Below are 25,775 nucleotides of genomic sequence, written 5' to 3'. Positions count from 1 at the left end.
TTAAATTTTGATGGTGCCCAATTTATTTTTTTATTTTGTTATTTGTGCTTTTGGTGTCATATCTAAGAAACCATTGCCAAATCCAAGGTCATGAAGATTTATACCTATGTTTTCTTCTAAGAGGTGGTTTAGCTCTTACATTTAGGTTTTTGATCCATTTTGAGTTAATTTTTGCATATGGTGTGAGGTAGGGGTCCAATTTTATTCTTTTGTGTATAGATATCCAGTTTTCTCAGCACCGCTTGTTGAAAACACTATTCTTTCACCATTAAATTGTCTTGGCACCCTCATCAAAAATTAATTGACCATAAGTGTGAGGATTTGTTTCCGGACTGTCAATTCTATATGTCTTTCCTTATGCCAGTACTACATTGTCTTGATTACTATACCTTTGAATTAAGTTTTGAAATTGGGAAGTGTGAGTCCACCAACACAGTTCTTCATTTTCAAGATTGTTCTGGCAATTCTGAGTTGGCCTCTACTATTCTTACCCCAAGGGACAAGGCCTCATCCACACCACTTCTTCCAAGGTATACATTATGGTCGCCTACAACCCTAATCCTCAGACTCTCCAGCCTCATCCTGAAATTTTCTCTCCCTCACTCCTCCACTCTAGTTATGTGGGCCTTTTCTCATTTTCTCAAAGATTCTGAAGTCCTTCCTGTCTGAAGGCCTTTGCACTGATATTCCCTTTGCCAGAAATGCTTCCCCTCCATCCCCTCCTCCCTATTCTCAAGGCTGACTTCTTTTTGTCATTCAGGTCTCTGCTCAAATGTTAATCTAAGGTAGTCACCCACCTTCTTTATCACATTAACTTGTGTATTGTACTTACCAGTGTCTGAAACAGTCTTATGTATATATCTTTATATATTTATTTATTTTCTGTCTCCCCCTACTATAATGGATACTCCAGGAGAATAGAGATCTTGTCTTATTTAACACTGAATTCCAACATACAAACACTGCCTGACACATAATAGATATTTAATACCTACATATTTGTTGAATGAATGAATGAGTAAATGAATGAAGTGATCCATCAAGCCCTGGACAGCTCCTATACTGGGATTCAGCACCAAGAAGAGAGGTAAGAAGCAGTGAACTGGTCCTCAAACCAGGATTAATTACTTTCCATGTATTCATCTCCCATGTTGCACCAGTCAGCAATTTCTCCCTCCTTTTATTCGGAAGTTTCCCTGAAATCCTCCTTCTAACATGTGACTAATTTGAGAAGTAGATACAGACACATTCCTGCCTCCCCCAATATCTGCTGTGAATTGCTCTCAGGAAAAATGACCAAAGATGTCTCTGACCTTAGTATATATGGACAAATGCACACTCAGGTCCATTTGCAAAGACAAAAATCTAGAGTGTTGGGCAGCATGAGGCACTGGACAAGAGGACAGAAGAACACAGAACTAGGAAGATGAGAACCCAGAACCTTAGGGAGAATCAGAACTTCAAGTAGACAAACAACAACAAACAAAAACAAACAAAGAAGAACTTCAAGTAGAGAACCCAGAAATTCACATTATAACAACGTTTGAGTCCAATTCCCATGAAAGTTTGAGAACCATTGTTCCACAGCTACAGACTGGAGAGGAGAGAATATAGGTTACTGATAGGGAGAGATTTTCCCTGGGGCTTGGGAGGCTCTAATAACTGTCTATGCAGCACTAGGTCTTTCATCTAAAGATCTTAAAGAGTGCTCACTTTGGCAGCACATATACTAAAGATCTTAAAGAATGTTATAGGCATTAATTAACCCTCGCAGCACCCTAGAATCCAGGCTCTTGTCCCCATTTTACTGACAGAAAACTGAAGTCTATGGGTTAGAGCCTGGAAAGGAATATCTCAGGCCCATATGGTCTGGACTGACCAAGCTAAGGGCTAAGTCTGAAGCCAGTACTTCAAAATCTTTCCCATGGGCTTCCCTGATGGCGCAGTGGTTGAGAGTCCACCTGCCGATGCAGGGGACATGGGTTCATGCCCCGGTCTGGGAAGATCCCACATGCCGCAGAGCGGCTGGACCCGTGAGCCATGGCCACTGGGCCTGCGTGTCCGGAACCTGTGTTGCATGGCGGGAGAGGCCACAACAGTGAGAGGCCCGCATACCGCAAAAAAAAAAAAAAAAAAAAATCTTTCCCATATGACAGTGGTTCCCAATCTAAAGAGTATAGAGCTCTTGGGAATTCCCTGGCAGTCCAGTGGTTAGGACTCTGTGCTTCCACTGCAGGGGACACGGGTTCAATCCCTGGTCGAGGAACTAAGATCTCGCATGTCACCCTGGAACAGCCAAAAAAAAAAAAAAAAGACTATAGAGCTCTTAAATTCATGTGTATGGGGGACTTCCCTGGTGGTCCAATGGTAAAGAATCCTCCTTACAATGCAGGGGACACAGGTTTGATCCCTGGTCAGGGAACTAAGATCCCACATGCCGTGGGGCAACTAAGCCCACACGCCACAACTACTGAGCTCGTGCACCCTAACTAGAGAGCCCACATGCCACAAACTACAGAGTCCACGCACTCTGGAACCCACACGCCACAACTACAGAGACCACACGCCACAACTAGAGAAGAGAAAATCCGCATGCACAACTAGAGAGAAGCCCGTGTGCCGCAATGAAAGATCCTACATACCTCAATGAAGATTCCACATGCCGCAACTAAGACCCTATGCAGCCAAAAATAATAAATCTTAAAAAAAAAATTCATGTGTATGTTTACCATTCATGTGTATGTTTACCATCCTTGACTGCAGGCAGATGATAATTTGGCTGGTTCCTTGTCACTCAGGTCTTACCTTAAGGTCACCTCCTCTGAGAAGCCTTCCCTGAACATCCATCTTAAGTAGTGTCTTCTCCCAGTCCTTATATTACCCTGTTTGATTTTCTTCAGAGTATTTACCATTATCTGAGATGAACTTATTCATTGTTTGTTACTTCTATCCTTCACTACAATGTAAACTCCATGAAATCAGGAACCTTATCTGACAGGATACTGTCGATGTTCAGTAAGTATTTGCTGAATATTTAAATAAGTCTAAATGAAGATGTTTTCAACAATATGTAGATGCTGTTAAAATGAACAAAATATACAATTATCTAAGTTTAAATGATACTTTTGATATATATTTCTCTCCATCAATAGATACTTAGACTATAATGTTAGGATCCTTCTTTATAACATTAAAAAGAGCCATCAGAATTTCCACTTCTGGCATTGTATGGATTAAAATTTCTGAACAACCTAAATAACTAAATGCTAGGTTAAACAACTAAAATGCTAGGTTAGATATAATTTTTAACTTTAAAATTCATAGACGAACTGGCACAAAAGTAATGAGTTAGCATGATCCTAAAACAAATTTTAACCAGAAACACTTTGCTGTGAAACATTTTCTTACTTCAAGAATGATACCATATTCTTCTGGTTTTGCTTCCATGTCACCAGCCTCTCCTCAATCTTCTCCTTTCCTGGTTGCTCCTCAACCTCCTACCTCTTAACACCAGAATGTTCCAAGATTTGGTCCTTGGATCTCTTCTCTAAGTCCATTCCCTTGGCAATCTCACCTAGTCCATTTTAAATATAATTTATATACTAATAAACTTATAAATTTTTATCTCTGACTCAGACCTCTCCCCTGAACTTCACACTTGCATGTCCAGCTACTTATTTGATATCTCTGCCTTATTATCTAAAAGGCATCATACTTAAAATGCCCAAATATGAACTCAGTCAATGGCAATTCCATTCTTCCTGTCACTTATGCCAGAAACATTGGAGTCATCCTTGACTTCCCTTTTCTTTATACCCCAAATGCGTAGAGGGAGGAAAATGGAAAAGAAAATTAAAAGACAAGAAAGCTCAACCAATCCAAAATAAGATGAGAAAAGGGAAAAGAAACAGAAAAACAGAACAGAAAACAAATAAAACAAAACCAAATATATTAGTAATTACTCTAAATGTAAATGTACTGAGTTCTCTAGCTAAAAGACAGATTGTCAAATTGGGTTAAAAAAAACAACAACCATATCTCTCTATGTGCTTGTTATAACAGATACACCTAAAATATAAAAACACAGACTAAAATTCAAAGAATGTAAATATACAATATAGGTAAATTCTAACCAAAAGAAAGCTGATTTAACTATATTTCTAGCAGACAAAATAACTTTTAGGCAGAAAGCATTCCTAGTCATCACAAAATAAGACCATTACAAAATAGTAAATGGATCATTTAACCAGGAAGGTATAACAGTTCTAAACTGGAAAGCACCCAATAACACAGCTTTTAAAAATATATAAAAGCAAAATTTGACATATCCACAAGGAGATATTGACAAAATCATTATCATAGTAGGTATATTAACATACCTCCTCTAGTACTTGATAGTTCAAACAGACCCAAAAAAACTTATGAAATATATAGAATATTTTGAACAGCACAACTAGCAGGCTGTCTTAATAGAAATAGGTAGGAAATTGCTCCCCAAAATTGGAGAGTAAACATTCTTTTCAAGCACACATGGAACATTTATAAAAACTGACCACACGCCAGGTCATAAAGTTAGCCTCACAAATGTCTAAATGCAGTTAAGTTAAAAATCCGTTATAAAAAGATAATTAATTAAGGGGGAAAAACCATAAGTTCGGAAAATTTTTAAATGTACTTCTCAACAACTTGTGGGTCAAAGAGGAATTCATAGTAGAAATTAGAAAATACTTAGAAATAAATGGTAATGAGAATACTATATCAGAACTGTGGGATGCAGCTAAAGTGGTACTATGAAGGAAATCTATAGCAGTAGTGCTTACATCAGGAAATAACTAAGGCTCAAAATAGTGAGCTAAGAACTTAGAAAATTAACAGAATAAACCTAAAGAAATGGAAGGAAATAATGAAGAGTAGAAATTAATGAAGTAAAAAAATATTTAATAGAGAAGATCAACAAAACCAGAAGTTAATTATTTAAAAAGACTAATAGGGCTTCCCTGGTGGCTCAATGGTTAAGAATCCGCCTGCCAATGCAGGGGACACAGGTTCAAGCCCTGGTCCAGGAAGATCCCACATGCCGCGGAGTAACTAAGCCCGTGCGCCACAAGTACTGAGCCTGCGCTCTAGAGCCCACAAGCCACAACTACTGAGCCCACGTGCCGCATCTACTGAAGCCCACGCACTCTAGAGCCCATGCTCCACAACAAGAGAAGCCACTGCAATGAGACGCCCACACACAGCAAACAAAGAGTAGCCCCTCCTCGCCTCAACTAGAGAAAGCCCGTGCACAGCAACAAAGACCCAACACAGCCAAAAATCATAAACAAAAATAAATAAATTTATTTTAAAAAAAGACTAATAAAATAGACTAACTTCTGGCAAGAGTAACCAGAACAAAAAAAGAGAGTACAAATAATATTAAAAATGATAAGGGACTATAGCTAAATGTGCTACATATATTAAACAGATAAAGGTTTTAATAACTTTATGCCAATAAATATGAAAACTTAGATAAGATGAATAGATTCCTAGAAAAATACAATTCACCAAAACTGGCTAAAGAAGAAATAAAGAGCCTAAAAATCCTATATCCTGAACCTAAAATGGTGCTAAAAAAAAATACAGTCTTTCCCAGAGCTGAGGCCATGGAGCTTATGATGAAGCTAACCATCAGAGGCTGGGTTGGGTCACACTGTGACCCACATTCCAAAAAGTTGGTCAAGTTACAGATTTGTTTACTTCAAAGGTGCTGCCTATGTGATGAAGAGGAAGACTAGGACTCTTCAATTAAAAAAAATTACATTTAAGGGGGACTTCCCTGGCAGTCCAGTGGTTAAGACTCTGCACTCCCAATGCAGGGGGCATGGGTTCAATCCCTGGTTGGGGAACTAAGATTCTGCATGCCGCACGACATGCCCAGAAAAATAAATAAATAAATAAAAATTTAAAAATTTAAAATTATATTTAAGAACTTGATACTTCATATTTCCTTTCTCTTACTGATATAGATATCACTGTTTTAGTATATTCCATCACCATTAAAAAAAACACACAACTGATTTAGGCCCCCATTATTTAGATCCTTATTTGGGATCATTAATTTATATTAATAGACTATGTACTGTCTTTTTCATTATGTACCTTCCCCAAAAGTTACTCTCAACTAGTGCTGCAAACTGTGAAGCAGATTTCTTAAATCATTTTGGGAAAGTGTGGCAAAAGAGACAGCACTTTTCATTTTTTAGGGTAGAAAGTATGATTTTCTCTTCTCACTGATGTTCACTGAATATTTAACAATCATCTGTTGCATTCATAACATTTCTGCATCATTTATTCAAACACTCTTTCTCAAAACATTTATTGAGCAAATGCTTTTTTGCCAGGGGCTGAAATAGCCATAATATTATAGAAAGAGGAGGCTCAAGTCTATAAAACAATTGTTCTTTTTTTTAATTTTTGGCCACACTGCCATGCAGGATCTTAGCTCCCCAACCAGGGATGGAACCCGTGTCCCCTTTAGTGGAAGCACGGAGTCTTAATCACTGGACCACCATGGAAGTCCCTATAAAACATTTAAGGGAGGAACTTCTCAAATTATTTGCCTATTAGTCACCACCTGTAAATTCTCCCCAGCCAACATAAAGCCAAAATTACCAAAATAATGCTGCTAAAACCTGCCCTGGACCAACTGAGATAAGATAAAGATAACATTTTCAGTAATGGAAAGGCTGTGTGCTTTGGAATCACAGTTTATTGTTTATGGGACGTTTTGGATCTTCATGTTTTGGAGAAAAAATTGTAGGCTGTTAAATAATTCAATAAAAACCTTCATTTTGGGAATTCCATGGCAGTGCAGTGGTTAGGACTTGGCACTTCCACTGCTGGGAGCCCGGTTTCAATCCCTGGTCAGGGAACTAAGATCCTGCAAGCCAAGCGGCCAAAAAAGAAAAAAACAGAAACAAAACTTCATTTTACCTTTGTTAATTATAAATTAAACTTAACCTCGATTTTTTATATCCTAAAAATATATAGTCTATATATTTTTTAAAAAATCTTATAACCATTAACAAATTTGAATGAACTTAACTTTCCTCAAAGCCAGCACCAGGTCCAGATGGCTTCAGCAGTGAATTCTTCTGAGTCAACAGTAAAACGGATAATTGAATTGTGGTATTGTCATACAGTGGAGTGCTAAACAGCAATGAAAATAAGCAAACTACAGCTGCATAGATCCATATGAATAATTCTCAAAACAATGCTGAGTGAAAGAAGCAGAGAACTCATATACTGTGATTCCACTTATTTAACATTCAAAAATAGGCAAAATAACAAATACATAAGTATACATAAATAGATGTTAAAACTATAAAGAAAAGCAAGAAAATAATTACCATAAAATTCAGATGTGTTTATGGGGAGTTAGGGGTGCAGTATGCAAGGAACATACAAAAGGATTTCTGAGGTACTAGGATACCTCTTAACCTGAGCGTTGTATACACAAGTGTTCTTTTTATTGTTACTCTTTAATTTCATTCCTAGGCATATACTCTGGAGAAATTCATGCACTTGCAGAAGACATTTTATATACTCTTTTGTATATATGATATCTTTTTCAATTTATAAAGTTATTTATTCTATGCAAGAGGAATGTTGGATATGTTTGTAGTACCGACATGGGGAAAACATCCAACACATATTAAGTATCAAGCATGTTATAGAACTCAATAACTCTGAACAATATACACTAAAATGTGAACACTGGCTACCTCTGGGATGATTTCCATTTCAAAATTATACATTCTGGAGTGTTCCAATATTTTGCAATAATCTCATTCACTTTTGTGGTCAAAAAACTAAAGTTTATTTTTATATGTGTAAAAAAACTGTTTAAAATAGAGAAATACTTTTCTGGAAAGAGGGACTTTTTTTCCCTTTTGCAAACTGAAAAGAGTTCCCTGACAACACCCTGACTGTACAAAAGAGAATTTGTGAGGACAGAAGTTTCAAAATGGGAAGGGCTGCTAGACTTAGGTTCCTTCAATGGGGTGTAAAGAGTGAATGGGGTCTGGTCAGTCCCTCTGGCTTACCAGACTTTCCCAACCACAAAGCAAACCTGCTTGTCCCCTGCCATTCTCCACCCCCGGCTCAGGAGAGTGAATGAGGTCTTGGCCAGCTGCCTTCCAGTCCTGCCCCAACGTTCCAGGTTCCCAGCCGACTGAGCATCTGGCAGTTAAGCCAAAGGCCAACAATGTCCTGACTTCCTGAGTAAATACCTGTGAACAGAGAGAAGACATAGTGGGGTCAGAGCAAGGACTACACAACAAGGCAAAGAACAGAGCCAAGCCGTGATAGGGGATAAGGAGAGCTCAAGAGATCTTGTTCTGAGCCATCCCGTGATTTTCCCTGTCTCCCTCCAGCCCCCAGAATTTTCCATTGCAACTGGTGGGGACTCGGGCTCTTGGGCTTGGAGAGACATGGCGAGGTGGAGCCCCAAAGAGTTCATTTCATCAAGGGAAAAAATTCCAGGCTTTTGCAGGTACTGTACCCTTTGTCTAGAACGTTTTCCCTCCATCTTATCCTGGCTAGCTTCTGTTCATTCTTCAGATTTCAAATTATGGACCACTTCCTCTTGGAAGCCCTACCCAACTCCCACCACTGGACATTCACCACCCTCCAAGAAGAGATCGGAGGCCTCTCTGCTGCCACAGCCTCTCCCTCCCTTAGCCAGCACTATCCCACTCTAACAGTTGTCTTTCCCACTGGAATTTTAACTTCCTGAGGTCAGGGACCATGACTATCTTACCACTGTGTATCTCTAGTACCTGGATACTCCAAAAGTACTCAGAAAACGTTTTGATAAATGGATGAATAAAATGAAGGAAAGGCAGAGAGGGCAAGTGACAAAGAATCTTTCCACTTGTCTGGAGTGTGGTTCTAAGCAGCCTATGGGAGGAGCCTCCAAGGCAAAGAAAGCTGCAGGAGGCTTTATCCTCCCTTCCTCTCCTCCCTGCTCCTTCCCATTCTTTTATCATTGTACCCTCCCCTTCCCCACCTCCCATCCCTTCCAGTTTGGTGTGAGCTTGAGCTCCCTCTACTGGCCAGACTTCAGTGCCACAGGGAGCCAAGCCCATGAACCCTCGCTTGTTTCCTTCTTTCCTCTGGAGAGACTCTGCTACCCCCTCCCCCACTAGGGGGTTCAGGAGGGACTGGAGCATGTAGAGAAAACAGGGCTGTTCAGCACACTGGAGCTTTCCAAGGTCTGAGCCCGCACCTCCCCATCCTCAACACCAGGAGCATTTTCCTCACACCCTTACCTCACGCTCAGTTTCCTGGAGCCCCAACTCCATACCAGCTAATTCACAGAGATGTTGATTTCCGGAGCCTATGGCTGATACATCAGCTCTGACTATGGAACAGAGATCCCAAGATGAGTTGGGAACAGAAAGACAAAAGACTGAGACAGATAGCAGAGAAAAAGGAACCCAGAGAGTGAAAGGATATAAACCCACATTAAGACAAAGATCAGGACTTTGTCCCCAGGCCTTTCCACCCACCCTGGGCTTATATGAAGAAAAAATTTCCCTCGCTCCTTCAGTGTGCCTATGTTAATACAGAACAAAGAGGAATGATTGTGTTGATCAGATCTTCAGACTTAACAGAGATATTACACTTTAGGGGCAACTGCTGGAGAAGACCTCTCTCCCACACCCCTGCCCTGTTCTCCTGAGAGGGCCCATCCTGGAGCTCACATCTTCATTGTCACTTCCACTGAATGAGTACTCTGGCTCCAGCCCCTTCTCAGTGATGCTTCTCTCCTCTGGCATCGGCTCATCCAGCCAGAGGAGTGCCTGTGGTGAGAAGACCCACTCCAATGCTTTTCGGACCCCCACCAGGTCTAGCAACTGCAGGGATAGAAACAAAGCCAAGGGCTGTCAGCAATAGCCATGGCTCTTAACTTCCTCAGTGAGTAAGAACAAAGCCAGAAGCCACTTACATTATCACCTTACTGAGTAACAAAAGTGCCAGCCTTGCCTCTCCCAGGTCTTCAGTTTTCTTCTGGGCTTTATATCCCTACCTGTGGCTGATCAGCCCAAAGAGATTGGGAAAGGAATTGAACCAGGTATCCCAGGTCTAGCCCATCTGTAGTCATCTCTTGGCCATCTTTCTTTGTCCTAGGATTCCCAACCAGGCACAGCCAAGGCAAGTGACAGAGGGTAGATTCTTCCTCTCATTCAGGCCTTGGCCACCCTCCCAGGCTGAGTGTCCTGGGAGCCATCAGGACACCACCCAACTCTGCCCTGAGTAACCATGAGGAGGAAGATGATGGCTGCAGGGGTAGACTTGATTATCCAAAGCAGACCCAGGCAGGCAAGTTGGATGGCTGTGAAGAACTGGACCCTCCTCAGAGGCACATGCCGCAAGAGCAGAAGGTCCGGCTGGTGCTTTGCTGGCATCAATAATAGCTGCACCCTCTTCGTGAACTGGGGGAACAAGAGGAGGAGGAAAGCAGTGTACTCAGGTAGCCTGGAGGGTGTCACTGTTAGCTATCCAAGCCCAGCGTTGGGAATGGTCAGAAGGCTCCCTTGGTCCCCTCCCCAACCACAGCGTGGCAGCAGAGTCCCTATGGCCAGGAGAGGCAGGAAAAGAGGAGAGGAGGGGAATTGGCAAATGCAGGCAGGAGGTACCAGCGGGAAAGAAAAGGAGAAGAGTGGGGTTACTTGGTGATTTTAATGGACTCACCTGGATGCTGCTAATTGCTGTCACCCCCATGTATAGGAAGATGCCATAGAGCAGAGGCATTGGGATGAATTGGTAGAGAGAAGTGGAGAGCTGGCAAAGTAGTTCACCTCTGCCAGCTGCCCAGATACCCACCCCCCCAGGCTCCAACCCCAGCCTCCAGCCTCCAGCATGTAAGCTACCCACTTTGTATTGCCTGCTTTCATTGAAGCTTCACATCAATCAGATGGAGTAAATTCTATAATTTTCTCCATTTTACAGATCAAGAAACTGGATTTCAGAGAGGCTAAGTAACTTGCCCATTACCTCTCTTACCACTCTTCTCTCTCACATTCCTCTCTGCTCTCTCTGTTCCTGCTATACTGGCCCCCTTTCCTTTCCTCACTATGTCCAAATTTACTTCTACCCCTTGCAAGGCCTTTTGCTTTGCTATTCCCTCCACTTATGTTTCTCTTTTTTTCCCCCCGACCAGGGATTAAACCTGGACTGCCAGAGAATTCCCTATTCCCTCCACCTAAAATGCTCTTCCCTGACATCCCTCTCACTACTCACGCTTCTCACTACTCATGTCATGACACCCCAGAAACTAGCCAATCTAAAGTAGACCCCTGGGGACTTCCCTGGTGGCTGAGTGGTTAAGAATCCACCTGCCAATGCAGGGGACATGGGTTCGAGCCCTGGTCCGGGAAGATCCCACATGCCACAGAGCAACTAAGCCTGTGTGCCACAACTACTGAGCCTGCCCTCTAGAGCCCGCGAGCCACAACTACGGAGCCCATGTGCCACAACTACTGAAGCCCGTGTGCCTAGAGCCCACGCTCTGCAAAAAGAGAAGCCACCGCAATGAGAAGCCCACATACCACAATGAAGAGTAGCCTCTGCTCGCCGCAACTAGAGAAAGCCTGCACACAGCAACGAAGACCCAATGCAGCCAAAAATTAAATAAACTTATAAATAAATAAATAAAGTAGACCCCTGGTGCTCTTAATCACCTTATCCTCTTTTATTTTTCGTAGAAGTTATCACTATCTGAAATTATCCTAGTTTATAGCTTTAATTGTTTTTATCTGTCTCCTCTCACCAGAATGCAAGATATGGATGATCTGTTTTGATCACCACTATATCCCCAGTCCCTGGAACAGTGCTTGGCACATGGCTTATGCTCGGTAAAAATCTGCTGAATGAGAGTCACCTAGTTAGTCAGCGGCTGATCCGGTCCACCTGGCTCTTTCAACTACTCTCCTCTCACCCAGCCTCCATAACCTTTCCCTCCGCTAACCTCTTGTCGTCCTGCCTGTGAATTGGTGTAACCATTCTCCACATCCTCCTTGACTGCTTTGCTGTCTTGGCTTGTTGAACCTTTCTGCTGTTACTTGTTGCTTAATTTTTATTCATGTGTATGTGTTGCTGACAGGGGCTTGGTTCCATATTCTTCTTCAATATTACTCCCCTCCCCACCCTCTTCTCCCAGGTGCCTCGCAGAGCCTTGTATACAATAGGTGTTTATAAACATCTGGTGAGGGAGAAGTGAAGGGGTTTTGCCTCCAAGTTTTTCTGGGTTGTGATGATCACACTCTTAGTCTAAGGCTCATTGAGAGTCTGGAGCAAGGGTAGTGCTTGGGCCCTGGGGATGGTGGCATGTCTGCACCCTGCTCCACTGGGTAGAAAGCCTACTGGGTCGGAGTTTGGGTTCTCAGATAGATGTGAGAAACTAGGTCTCTTGGTGGTCTCTTGTAAGCTCCTTAACCTCTTTAACCTTCAGGTTCCTCGTTTTTAAAGTGCGTATGCCTCTCAGCGGTAATGTGAGGATTAAATGAGACTATGTATGGAGAAAACTTAACACAGTGCCCAGCATGTGGTAAATGTTCAGCCAATGTCAGTTCTTCCTATATTTATTATTATTACTGCCCTGCCCCCGATGCTGGCTTGTCTGACTAAGGTGCCTTGAGTATAGGTGCCAGGAAGATGGAGATTCTTGTGAGGATGAACACCGCCAGGCCCGTCGGCCTCTGCTCTCTGTGGGGAAAGGAGGAGTTAGCTAGGGTCTGGGAGAGCCCCTAGGGTGCCCAGGCTGGGCACGCTGGCCAAACATCACAACAGACCCTGGCAGGAGGGAAGCGGAGGGATCCCTCGACAGTAACCTGGCAGGGAGGGGACCTTAGCTTGGTGTGAAAAGTTGGCAGAGAGGAAGGGACAGGTCACTTCAATACGGGGGTCCCAGTCCTCTTCAGCAGCTCTAGCTCAGGGCTGCTCTTTGTTTTTATCTTTTATTTTGATGGAAAATTAGCAATTTTTATACTAACATAAAAACTTCTACTTCATAATTTGCAAAGTTGATTTCACATACTTTCGACAGTTAGACTGTGTTTCCAACAAAATTGTTTTTGTGATGGTTACTTTGTAATATCAATGAGGTGCTTCTACACTGAGTGGGGATTATTAGGTAGCACCTCATCCTTGCTCAGCCCTGGCTGCTTCCACACTCATATCCATGACGCTCCTCTGGAGGCCCCTCCCAGTCTCATGGCTGAAGGAGGAGAGGGGAAGACCTGACTCACCCACCTCAGAGCCCAGAACCCACCCATTCACCCCACAGCAGCGCTCATGGGGCAGTGAGAGAGCCCTCTGGAGTCACCAGCTTACCTTTTTTTTTTTTTTTTTTTTTGCGGTACGTGGGCATCTCACTGCTGTGGTCTCTCCCGTTGAGGAGCACAGGCTCCGGACGCACAGGCTCGGCGGCCATGGCGCACGGGCCCAGCCGCTCCGCGGCATGTGGGATCTTCCCGGACTGGGGCACGAACTGGTGTCCCTTGCATCGGCAGGCGGACTCTAAACCACTGCGCCACCAGGGAAGCCCACCAGCTTACAATTTAAGCTGCCCAAATAACTCTGCCCTGTACCCAATACCCCACCTTGCTGCCCATGTCTCATTCCAGCCTCCTGAATACTGGCCTCACCTGATGCCCAGGAAGCTGGGAGCCTCCCCTGGGACACAGGCTCTGCTTTCTCTCCAAAGACTGTCCATGTGGGCCAGGGAGATGACAGTGGCTGAGACATACCAGGGCAGCCCAAGAGCTGATGTAAGCAGCATCAGCACGGACACACAGAGGAGGTCCAGGTGGAAGCCAGCCCCCTTCTGCAGATAGCGGTGGGGCAATGAGGATGAAGCTAGCCCAGATCTGGGCCCTCTGTCTTCTGGGGTGGGAAAGGGGGAGCCTGGACCCCACTCTGGAGCTCCTGTCCTTGGGCTAGGGACCTAGGGTCTTACCCAGCAGGCCTTACCCGCAGTCTATATTCGGTGCGGTTGAGGATGACCCCTGTGATCTGCTGGTCCATGAAGATGAGGATAGACAATAGCAGGGCAGGCAGGGCGGCTGCCACACTCAGCCACCAGGGGTTGGTTCCAAAAGGTAACACTAGCCAGCCATGTCCAGGGAGTGTGGGCTAGGGAAGGGCAGTCCGTGGACAGGTTGGAGAGGGTATCTCAAGAGCACCTCACCTGCACACTCCAGCCTTGGCACTCTTCCACAGCTCCCCCCCCCATCCTCCCCCCCCCTCCCTGCATGCTCTAAGACACTGAATGCTAGGTGGGAGCAGTCTGTATGTGCACAGCTGGTTCAAAGCATCCCAGTGCAAGGATGGCAGAGGGCAGAAGGAGGGGGACCAGCCTAGGGGCTGGGCTGGAGCTAGGGGCTTTGGACTTTGGTTCTCAGGGTCCTTCCCTCCCTGCAAGAGGAGGAGGTGGTGGAGGAGGCCCGCCCACACTTCTTGATGTACAGAGAGCTTCTCCCTAGGCACCCCGCACCCCCATCCAGCGCTGGGCAACTCAGGTTCACACCTGCCTTGATCTGGGGCAGGGGCAGGGCTGGGTGTGTCTGAGTCTGCCCTGATTACAAGCGTCTGCTGCGGGGGAGGGCCCCAGTTGCTGCCTTGGGTTCTGAGCCCCTGAGGCTGCCTCAGTTGGAGCCCCCGTGCTCTCCTGCCGTGAGGGAAGCTGGAGGGGAAGTCTCCAAATGCACAGGCAAAGTTTAGGTGCTAAGTCAGTGCTGAGCCTTGTCCTGTGTACTGTCATGCCCTGGGCAGGGAGCTCCAGCTTTACTGGATCAGAGCAGGCAATCGTGGGTGCCAAGAAGAATTTGGGGAGTAGTGTAGTGGGTAGGGCCATGCCAAGAGTAGGGAGAACATGTAACAACAATAGCTAGCATTTATTGAGGTCTTGGTATGTGCCAGTCCCAGAAATGCGATAGTGCTATGCACTATGATCTTCTGTGAATCTCAAAACAACCTATGACGTAGAAACTATGGTAGTTTATTATTTCCATTTTATAGATGAAGAAATTGAGGCTCAGAATGCGGGTTAACTTCCCTAAGTCACACAGCTAGGAAGTGACAGAAGTGGAACTCAGACCTAGGGCTGGCTGACCAGAACCCATTCTTTTAACCCCTTACCTATAATAGTAGCTACCTATTCTGTGCTTGCTATGTGTCTGGCACACGATGTGTCCTCACAACAACTCTGAGACCATTATTATACTATTTCTATTTTATGAGTGAGAAAACAGAAGACTAGAGAAGAAGTATGGGATCTATTCATCTTCCTCCTCTAGGGTCCTTTCTGTTGGCCCTGCTTTGCCCTCTGCCCTCCACTCCCAGGTCTCACCTTGAACTCTCTGGGCACCGTGAGCTTCGGCATGGGTAGGCCCAGGAAGGCATCGAGGCCACAGCCCAGCAGGATGGCCAGGACTGAGAAGAAGTCACCCAGCATCTTGCACACCTGGCCACCCAGCAGACACTCAGGTTCAGGCCACCATCCCCTTCCTTCTGCCCCCTTTCCCATTTGCAGACAGGGCCCGAGGCCAAGAGCCAGTTCTCTCCCACAGAAAGAGAGGTGACACTTACCATGGAGGGGAAGAAGCAGCTGGTCTTTACGTGCTTGAGGGCCATGGCAAAGAGGAAGGAAGTAACGAAGAAGAGAATGGAGAAGAAGGCAATGTCTGGGACTGTATGACAGCCAGGCCCATGAGGATGGCCTCCCTGCCGGGCACACTCAGGTGGGGACAGCAAGGATGCATTGACCAGGCCTAGGTCTTGTGTGGAGAGGTGGTCCTGGATGGGGTTATGGGCAGTGAAATAAATGTCCACTGATGTCCACTGAGACTGAGTACACAAGATAGGAGATCTGCAACCATAGCAAATGGCTGGGCCTCAGTGACCTATGAGGGGTGGGAAGAGCCTGGAACTACTGACTTCTTTGGTCTCCACCCTTTCTTTCCCGGGCCCTCCCAGGAATAGGCCCTCACCACGCTGAAGATATCATCTCTGTCTTTTGGCTTTGTGCTTGTCCACTGAGACTCATTTCCTGGAAGGAGAGAAAAATTCAGATGGGGACTTGCCTGGTGGCACAATGGTTAAGAATCTGCCTGCCAGTGCAGGGGACCCAGGTTTGATCCCTGGTCTGGGAAGATCCCACATGCCGCGGAGCAACTAAGCCCATGTGCCACAACTACTGAAACTGCACTCTAGAGCCTGTGAGCCACAACTACTGAGCCTGCAAGGCACAACTACTGAGCCCGTGAGCCACAACTACTGAAGCCTGCGCACCTAGAGCCCATGCTCCACAACAAGAGAAGCCACCGCAATGAGAAGCCCACGCACCGCAACAAAGAGTAGCCCCCGCTCGCCGCAACTAGAGAAAGCACACGCGCAGCAACGAAGACCCAACGCAGCCAAAAATAAATAAATAAAAAATAAATAAAATAAATACATTTATTTAAAAAAATAAAAAAAGAATTCAGATGATTTTTCCTCCCCTGGAACCTTCTCTAGCCCAAATCAGGAGCCTAATTTCACTGGTCCAGCTGAACCAGACAGTTCTTAGTTCTGACTCATCTGTCTGCTGACTGATCACTACCAAGTCTGTCCTCAGGAAATTGCCTCATGCCCTTGTCGCTTCAAATTCCCTACCTATCTGTAACCCAAGTGCCTGGCACAGGGCAGACACCCAACAAATGGATGAGCACACAAATCTGTGTGTTTCCACTGGGGCCAGAATTAGTCTTGTTCATGCCTAGTACAGAGTCTGGAACTCTTGAGAGGACACGTCTTCCTCAATCCTGGTCCATGTGGAGGGAAATGTGCAAGTGTAATACTCCAAGCTCCTCTCCACCCAGTCAGTAACTTGGCCCAGGAGAAGAGCAGTGATTTATTTGATTGGTGAGTTTGGGAGAAGAAGCTGGGCATGCCTGGCCCTGCCCCTTCCTCTCCCTCTCTGGGGAGTAAGCTGCCTGCACCCTGCGTGCATTTAGCTCTGCTCCTCTAGGGTGAGACAGTCCCTGTCCAGTGCAACCATGACTGGGTGGGTAAGTTGATCCAATTTTGGTTTCATCATTAGGAAGCCCATACCCATAGATACAACAATGTTCTTCTCTCAGCACTGGCAGAAATAAAGATATTGGGTCTGCTCTGTTGACCTATTTTTCATCTGACTCAGAACCAGAATAGGGAAGAGTGCTGCTGGTTACTGGGTAAGTACTCAGCATTTTGCTGAACTTAACTAAGGGGGACAGTACGGGGACAACCCTTCCTGCATCCTCCCTTATTTTGCCAAGCTCCCTATTTTCCTCGCCCACCTCCTGGGTCTGTGTACTGGCAGCCATAGGCAGGAGAGCCAGGTCTCTGGATGGGATAGGCATGGGTCAAGGTCAGCATTTTGCCCATGGCATCATAAATGAAGATGAGGCTGATAAGAGCACAGAAGCCTTCCTCGGTGAAGTGGGTAAAGTAGCGCACCAGCACGCTGGCCTCCGTGGCCACCAGCACCAGGCAGAAGGTGGCCACCCAGATGCCCACCCACAGGCAGAAGGGCAGGTAGTCCAGGCTGTGATCTCTGGGGGATGAGAGACAGGCAGGGCTTGGAAGTGCCCATTCTGCTCCCAACCTAATCCAGGTCAGGTGCCCCTGGAGCCAGTTTCCACCCTCCCCTATTGACCCAGCTGAGACCAGGCTGAGGGTGTGCTAGTGAGGGTCAGGTGAGGTGGGGGAGTTCTCCTACCTGCTGAAGGAGAAGAGCAGGTGTTCAAAGACTAGCACTGGCCCGGTGCTGCTGAAGATGGTGAGGGGCTGGCTGGCCATCAGGCAGAAGGCAGCTCCAGTCAGTGCCGTGCCCGGGAAGCTTTCCAGCACCCCATAGAAGCCAACAGTGGGCCCTGTCAGCACAGGACCCTGGATTCCTCAGCCTAGGAACCCAAGCTTCCGAGGAGTCTCCTCAGCCCAGCCATAGACCCAGAGGAGGGGGAAGGGCATGGCTGGTGGAACACCAAAGCTACGCCTACTCCCCACACGCCCACCTCCGCCCCCCACCTGAGCACCGTCGGTGGCTTCTCCCAGCAGACCCCCGAAAGTGATGGCGTTAGTGACGGTAACCAGGTAAATGTAGAGCACGGCCGAGAAGCACTGGGGGTGCAGGGCGTCCAAGAAGTGTTTGGGGTACCACGAGGCCTTCTGGCGCACGTCCTGGACAAGGAGCCTCCCGCCCGTGGGTCATCAGTGATCCAGGTTCCCGCATCCCACGTCCCTGGGGCCAGGTGAGCCTCCCCCGCCCCCCCACAGTGAGCGCACACCTCGGGGCCCGTGTGACTCCTCTCCCCGCCCAGGACAGCTACCCTCGCTCCCACCCCAGCTCTCCACCCCTGCCAGTCCGCCCCAACTCCGGGCTGGCCACGTGCGGCCCGCGGCCGTGCCTGTCCTCAGCCGGGGTCCTTCGCCGGGCAGAGGGACTCTTGGGCTCCCACAGTTGCGAGGGGAGCCTGAGGACAAGGGGAACCCGAGTTGGCTGAGGATCCCCGATCAGACCACAACTCGGCGCCGGAGTTCGCAGCACCCTGCCCCCTGGCGGCGGCTCGTGTCTCTGCTGGCTGGGGGCGCGGCTCTGACCGCGGAGACCGGGGCCTCATTTCAACAAGGTCCAGATCACATTCTGACCTTCTAACAAGAGTGAAAGCCAGGCTCCGGCAGGGGAAGGTTCCAGGTCTCACAGCGACAGAGTGGTCCAGCAGAACTCAGGTCTGCTCCTTTCCTGTCCCCTCCCCTACCCCACTGCCCCTCCTCAACAGTGAAACTGGACCCAAGGCCTTTGGGGAAGGATCTCTATGGCATGATGACCCCCAGATACCTTTTGTTCTCAGAAGACAGACATTTAGGCGGGGTAATCTGAGCTGTTGGGTCCCATCGACCTAGAGGGAGCACTGTCACCTCCTCTAGGAAAGCATCCAGGGCTGCCAGAAGGTCATGAAAGTTGGTGGCCCACCGAACTGACCACTGGAATTGCTGGGGATAGGGGCACAGAGGGGCACTAAATACAGATCTGCACCCTTACATGCATTTTCACAGTTTCAAAACTAGACACAAGTCACATAGGCAGACGAGTCATTCAAGCATTTATTCACGCATGCATGCATTCAGTGAGTATCTGTGGGTGCCTCCTGTGTGCCAGCCCTGTGCTAGGTAAGGGGTGGAGGTGTGGTGGTAGCCAAGGGAACTTCAGTCCTCATACTCACAGACATGAAGCCACACTCTGCTTCACTGCTGTACTGATCACACGTAGAGAGTCCATATACTCACTGACACAAGCACGCACACACGTATACACACACACAGAGACACACACGTGCCTGCCCAGCTCACCGGGTCACTGAGGAGGATGGCCACTGCCTGGCCCATCTCATGGTGGCCCCTTCCCTGTGTGGGAGGGCCAAGGAGGAAGGCAGAAAAACCTGAGGAAGGAACCAGGTCCCAGAGAGAGTCAGAGGCTGCTATCTCATAGGGCAGCCCTTGCCTCTGACCTCACTACCAACCCCCTATACACACTCCTGTGCACACCTTCTTTGCAGCGCTGACTGCCACTCCTCCCTGAGTACCAGTCCCCATCCCCACCCCCAGAGAACTGGACCCAAGAACCTCCTAATCCCCTCGCAGGTAAAGGCCTTCTCTGGGCTCCAGGATATCCAACCCCCACTCAGCAGCCTCACCTGCTGGGGAGGGGCACCTCAGTAAGGGGCCCCAGAACCACTGGATCCCGCAGTTGCACAAAGACCCCCACTGGCTGTTCCAGGAAGCCGAGCTCTCCTGCCAGCACAGCCCCTGCTTCAGCCCCTGGTGGGAGCTTCTGTCTCAGAGGGTTCTGATACTGGGTTGGGGTTCAAGGAGACACAGAGGATGAAAGGTTATTCAGGGAAGGGGATGTTGGCAGGATCTTGACTGAGGAATCGTCCAGTGGAGGGTGGACCTCTGTTAATCCCTAACTCCTCTCCCAGCCCTGCCCAAGGAAGTGCCACAAACCTGTCCCTTCAGGGGGGCTTCCTCCTCGTAAGAAGCCTCTCTTGGACGAGCAGCTCCTACAAAACAGGATTATGCGGTGATTACGAGCACAGGCTTTTGGGGTGGATCTACCAGGGCTCCCTGACCAGCTTTGCCAAATTGTGAAAACTGGAGCACAACTTCCCCCTCTGCTCCTCAGTTTTCTCATCACTAAAATGGGGATAATTGTGGTATTACCTCCCAGGGTGGTTGTGAAGATTAAGTAAGATACTGTGCGTGGACCTCTGGCACAGTGCCTACCAAGAACATCCCTTCACAGAGCTCTGGCTGTGGTGATTCTAGCCCCTCTATTCTTCTCCCCTCACTACTACCCCAGCTTCTTCTCACTCATGAGTCCTGGGTTGAGGTCCAAGCTGAGGTTAGGCCACTCTTGGTCCAGGAAGGTGCAGGGGAGATCTGGGACCCTCCCACCCCAGGGTTTTTGGTCTTGGGCCCAGGGAGGGGCCTCTCACCTCAGCAGGGGCTGGTGCCTGTGGTCTGGATGAGGTGTGGGGGTCTCTCAGCTGCCCTCTCAGCTCTGGGCTCAGCGACTCCGCTCTGGTCACCTGCTCTGGAGAACAGAGGTGGGGCTCCCACCCTTTCCTGCGAACTCCCTGCCCCTGAACTCTCCCCTTTGCCCTCTGCTCAGGTCCCTTTCCCTTCTGAGAGTCTAGGGAATGCCAGTGAACTTTCTCTTCACTCTGCATTTCTATCTCTCCCCTGTGACGGGGATGGGTAATCCCCCAGGGTGGGGCGGGGTGGGCTCTGGAGAATTCCAAAACTTTGTGGGGGAAATCTTATAGAATGGCATGGATGCCCAGGCCCTCCCAGCAAAGGGTCGCAGCATACCCGCGAGCTCCAGGAGGCTCTGAGCTGGACAGTCCAGCAGGACAAGGCCCTTGGCCATCAGGCTGCAGAGCTTCTGGAGGCTGGGTAATGCCACGGTGGGCACGGGGGGCGCTCCACCTGCCTGCACCCACTTCCAACTTCTCCTCAAACAGCAGCCACCTGTGGTGAAGAGGGGCAGACAATGTTACTGAGGGCATCTCTCCCAGGTTCAGTAGTGGGGACACAGGAGAGCCAGGGAAAGTGAGACAGTGGGGAAGTTGCGGGCCCAGTGGTACAGAGTATGCCCCTCCCGGGCAGTCAGCCTTCATCTTGGGTCTTGGGGAACTCAAAACCAGACTGCAGAGAAGGCTGAGCACCATAGAGGGTGAGGGTCTGAAATGGGGAACACAGGAAGGAACTCCTGATTGGGGGTGAGAATACCATGCCACACACAGGAAGAGCTGGGAGTCATGGAGGAGGCACCAGTGGGGGAAGGGGAAGGGCCCCGTAAAACTGGCCTGGGTCCCACTCATCTGCCTGTCTCTCTCCACTCCAGTGCCTGGGGCCAGCCCAGCAGCTCATTCAGCTGAATGAAAGGCAGAGGGTCCTTGGGTACCCCCTGTTCCCTGCTGTCTGTGTCTAAGGGGCCGTCAGGGCTGGGGCCAGAGCCAGGGCCACTGTCCAGCTCTCCTGTGGGTATATTTTCACAAGCACTGGAGACTTCAAACTCCTCCTGGTCTGGCAGCTTCATCTCGGTGAGGCTTGCACAGACTCTCAGGGACGGGTGTGTTCCTAGGTTCTGAGGCCAGGGGCCCGCTGGCTGGCTGCATTTGTAATGCACCCCGCATGCAGCACAACACAAACAGCAAGGCCTACTGACTCCAGAGCCAACCAGTCACCTCCTCCCCTGCTTGTTTTCCCCATTTTCTGCCAGCCTGAGAGTGTGAGGCTAGCTTGACCTTTCCCAGGCTCTCCAGAAATGCCCAACCTGGGGCAAAATGGTGGTGCGCATTTCCTGTGGGATCCGGTCTGACCCCACTGCATTTTGTGTAAATTAACAGGAATATATCACTGGCTTAGGTCTTAGGACTGACCCCCAGATTATACTACCCACTACTCTGCATCAAATACAAACACCGGATACCGTGGACTGTTTTGAGTGTCACCAACACACCCTGAGGGCACTCATTTGGACAAACAGAGACCTAATAAATAACTGGGTCTATAGAAGTCAAGCAGGCTAAGGGAGAAGGGAGATAGCAGGCAGAGGCCCTGTCCACTAAATGGGCTGATGATGGAAGGTGGAGGCAGTTCATGAAGAACAGATGCCTGAGTTTTAAATTCCTTTGTCCAACAACACCTGGAAACTTCCTAATTTAGCTGTGTGCCTGGGGTCCGCCTCTCTAACTCAGCCCCGCCGTGAGGATGGAGGAGCCAGCTAGGGTGTGCGTGTGGAGGAGTTCCTGGCACTAGATGTGCAAGGGAGAACGTGGTCTATTAGCAAGTCCTGTTGGCTCTACCTTCAAAGCAGTTCTGGAATTCCACCACATCTCCCCACTTCAAAATGGTCACCCTGTTCCAAGCTGCCATCATGTCTCACCCGAATTATTTCAATAGCTTTCTAACCTTTTACGGTGATCTCTCTGCTTCCACTCTTCCATTCTCCACACAGCAGCCATAGGGGCCCTCATTTATTTTTATTTTTATTTTTTTAAATACATTTCCATTTCACTCAAACATAGAGGTTCTTTTAAAAGGCAATCAAGCCATATAACTCTTCTGCTCAAAACCCACCCAATACATTCTCATTACTCTTAGAAGAATAATCGAACTCTGTCATGGTCTATAAGATCTGATCTATAGTCTGGCTCCAGCCCTCCTGCCTCCCTGATGGACTCTCATACCGTTCTGTCCTTGCTCACTCCTTTCCAGCCACACTGGCCTCCCTCTCTTATGTGAAGCCTGTTCCTGCCTGAGGGTCTTTGCAGTGGCTCTTCTCTCTGCAGGGAAGGCTTTTACCCCAGATCTTCACAGGACTGGATCCCTGTCACCTACGTCTCATCTTAGATATTACCTACTCATGGAGTCCTAGGTTTCTCCATCACATTTCTCTGTTTTATTTTCTTTCTGGCAATTATCACTACTAGTAACGGCCTTGTTTATTTATTTTTTTAATCGTTTATTGCCTGCCCCTACACACACACACACACACACACACACACACACACACACACACACACACACACACACACACACACACACACACACACACACACACACACACACACACACACTGGAATGTACCTTCCACGGAGCAGGTATTTTATCTATCTTCTTCACCACTGCCCCTAGAGCACCTGGTGGCACTCAATAAATACTTGTTCAATGAGGTCATAGGAAGGGAGGGGCTGGGAAATGAGCTGAGTTTCTCATTGAGGCCACATGAGGGCGCTGCTCCCCGCGGAAACGATCGCTAGGGCCGCTCCCTTGGGCCAAGCGGCAGGGTTTGCTTCCCAGAGAGGACCCACTAGGGCGCAGAGATGGTGGGGATGGCAAGAAGGGGTCCTTGATCCTCCGCCTTGCCCTGAGCCACTGCAGACTGGCCTGGCGGGGTGGGGTGCGGGGGAGCGCAACAGCGATGGGGCGAGAGACCCATCAGGCTCATCTGAATGCATGTCAACCTCCCCACTGGATACCTGGGACCCATTTCCTCTCTGAAAAATGGGACTCAGGCTGGCCCTCCTCACCAACCCCAGGTCTGGACTTGGGGCAAATTTCTCAAGGCCAAGGAGTTCCCAGGGCAGGAATTAGAGGAGCAAGTCACTATATTACCAGTTGGGAATTGGGTGCTGAGTCTGATGGGGGAGTTGGTTTCAGTCCCAGGAAGAATAGAAACTGGCCTAGGGCTTGAGAAGGCGGGGAATCCCCGTGACCACCCCTTCAAGAATGTGTCCCAACCCCAGGGGCAAGTGACTCAAGGGAGCCTGAGGGGAACAGGCGCTGGATTTGGCATGAATACCCCCTCACAAGCACAGCCTCCCTTCCCTCCCCCATTCCAGCTAAAGTTCAGAGGGTCTGCCCTTGCCCTCTCTGTGGCCCCAACTACTCTAGCTCCCCAGGCTGCCTGAAATAGAGGGCCACCATGCCTCCACCCTCCCTGGGCCCTTCTCCCTCTTGGGTCTCAAGTGCCCTGAGCTGCACAGGTTGGTGAGGGAGGTGAGTGAGGGTCTGTCTGTGGGCATCAGTGGTCTCCCAGACAGGGCCAGTGAAGGTGTGCTGTCTGGGAGGGCAGCCCTGGGCATGAGCCCTGGAAAATACCCTGGCCTAGGAATTCAAAGACCTGGTTCTCATCCTAGCCGAAACACAGACTTGTTGGGTGTCCTTGGGCAAAGCCCCTCCCCCCTGTGAGCCTGTTTTCTTCCACCGAAACTGAGACAGTTGGAGTAGATGATTTCCAAGGTTCAAAGTAGACCTTTAGCAGTACACTGAACTGGCCCTGAGGGGCAGGAAGCAGTGTCACCAACTGGCTGCCTCGGTGTAAATCCCGGCTTGGTCACTTTCTAGCAAGTGGAGAAGAGATTTACCTTTGCAGAACCTGAGTGTTCCTAACAACAGAAGGGGAATAATAAAAGTGCCCACTTCATAGGCTTTATTAAATGGAACAATGCATGTAAAATAGGCCTGGTACATAGTAAACACAATAGAGGGAGGCTGTTATAATTAAAAGCTATGAAAATAGTCACTTCCAGAGTGGGGAAGAAAGAAAATATCATATAGTGAAATGTCAGTTGCATCCAACCACTGTGCTAGGCACATTATCTCATGTAATTCTTATGACAAGCTTTTAAAAAACTCACAGTTTTTTAAAACTTTTAATTTAACTTATTTTAAAAAAACGATGTGAGTCTAATCATAGAAGAAGAACTATAGAAGAAGTTGTAGGGCTTCCCTGGTGGCGCAGTGGTTGAGAGTCCGCCTGCCGATGCAGGGGACACGGGTTCGTGCCCCGGTCTGGGAAGATCCTACATGCCGCGGAGCGGCTGGGCCCGTGAGCCATGGCCGCTGAGCCTGCGCGTCCAGAGCCTGTGCTCCTCAACGGGAGAGGCCACAACAATGAGAGGCCCGTGTACAGCAAAGTTGTAAAAAAAAGCAGGTCTGTGGCTGGTACCTTTCATCCAGCTTCTCCCAATGGTAATATCTCACATAACAATAGTATAATATTCAAAACCAGGATGATGACATAAGCACAACACTATTAACTAGACTGCAGGCCTTATTCAGATTTCACTTGTTTCCATATGCACTCATTTGTGTGTGTTTGGGTGTATAGTTTTATGAAATTTTATCACATGTATAGATTCACTTACAACCAGCTGAGCAAATTGCTCAGCCTCGTTAAGCCTTGGTTTTCCCATCTATAAAATGGGGGTGGGGACATCCCTGGTGGTGCAACAGTTAAGACTCCATGCTCCCAATGCAGGGGACCGGGGTTCGATCCCTGGTCAGGGAACTAGATCCCACATGCATGCCACAACTAAGAGTTTACATGCCTCAACTAAGGAGCACGCCTGCTGCAACTAAGACCCGGCACAACCAAATAAATAAATAAATAGATAAATAAATAAATAAAAATGGAGGTGAAGATACTCTTTTCCTCAGAGAGCTGTTGTGAGAATTAAATGAAATAATGTATGTAAAGCTCTTAGAACAATACCTAAAATGTAGTGAGTGCTCAATAAATTTAAGGGTTTTTTTTTAGAAAAAAAGCACATTTTTGAAAAATGACTTCAATACATAAATAATTCGCATGTGTTCTAGAGAAAACAGAAAATGCTCATAAGAGTAAAAATAACATA

The 25,775-nt window shown here is 47.8% G+C and overlaps 1 protein-coding gene across 1 annotated transcript; it reads right to left on the bottom strand.

Annotated features, from left to right (window-relative positions):
• Positions 1–9,352: 9,352 nt before the first annotated feature.
• On the bottom strand, positions 9,353–21,749 carry SLC4A9 (solute carrier family 4 member 9; the record flags this gene model as incomplete). Its single annotated transcript, XM_082652335.1, is given in 27 exon segments — positions 9,353–9,382; positions 9,386–9,406; positions 9,750–9,902; positions 10,308–10,481; positions 10,741–10,809; positions 12,681–12,753; positions 13,695–13,873; positions 14,020–14,181; positions 15,398–15,511; positions 15,637–15,843; positions 16,038–16,096; positions 17,367–17,623; positions 17,789–17,922; positions 18,097–18,275; positions 18,424–18,542; positions 18,908–19,062; positions 19,420–19,494; positions 19,496–19,508; positions 19,764–19,921; positions 20,074–20,129; position 20,565; positions 20,569–20,612; positions 20,615–20,662; positions 20,941–21,044; positions 21,046–21,099; positions 21,453–21,688; positions 21,690–21,749. Coding segments are annotated over 27 exon segments (2,934 nt in total).
• Positions 21,750–25,775: the final 4,026 nt, after the last annotated feature.

Source organism: Grampus griseus (assembly GCF_964374135.1).
Source record: "Grampus griseus genome assembly, chromosome: 3".
Lineage (NCBI taxonomy): Eukaryota > Metazoa > Chordata > Mammalia > Artiodactyla > Delphinidae > Grampus > Grampus griseus.
The sequence above is the reverse complement of the archived record's forward strand: the minus strand, read 5'-3'. Positions and strand labels throughout refer to the sequence as shown.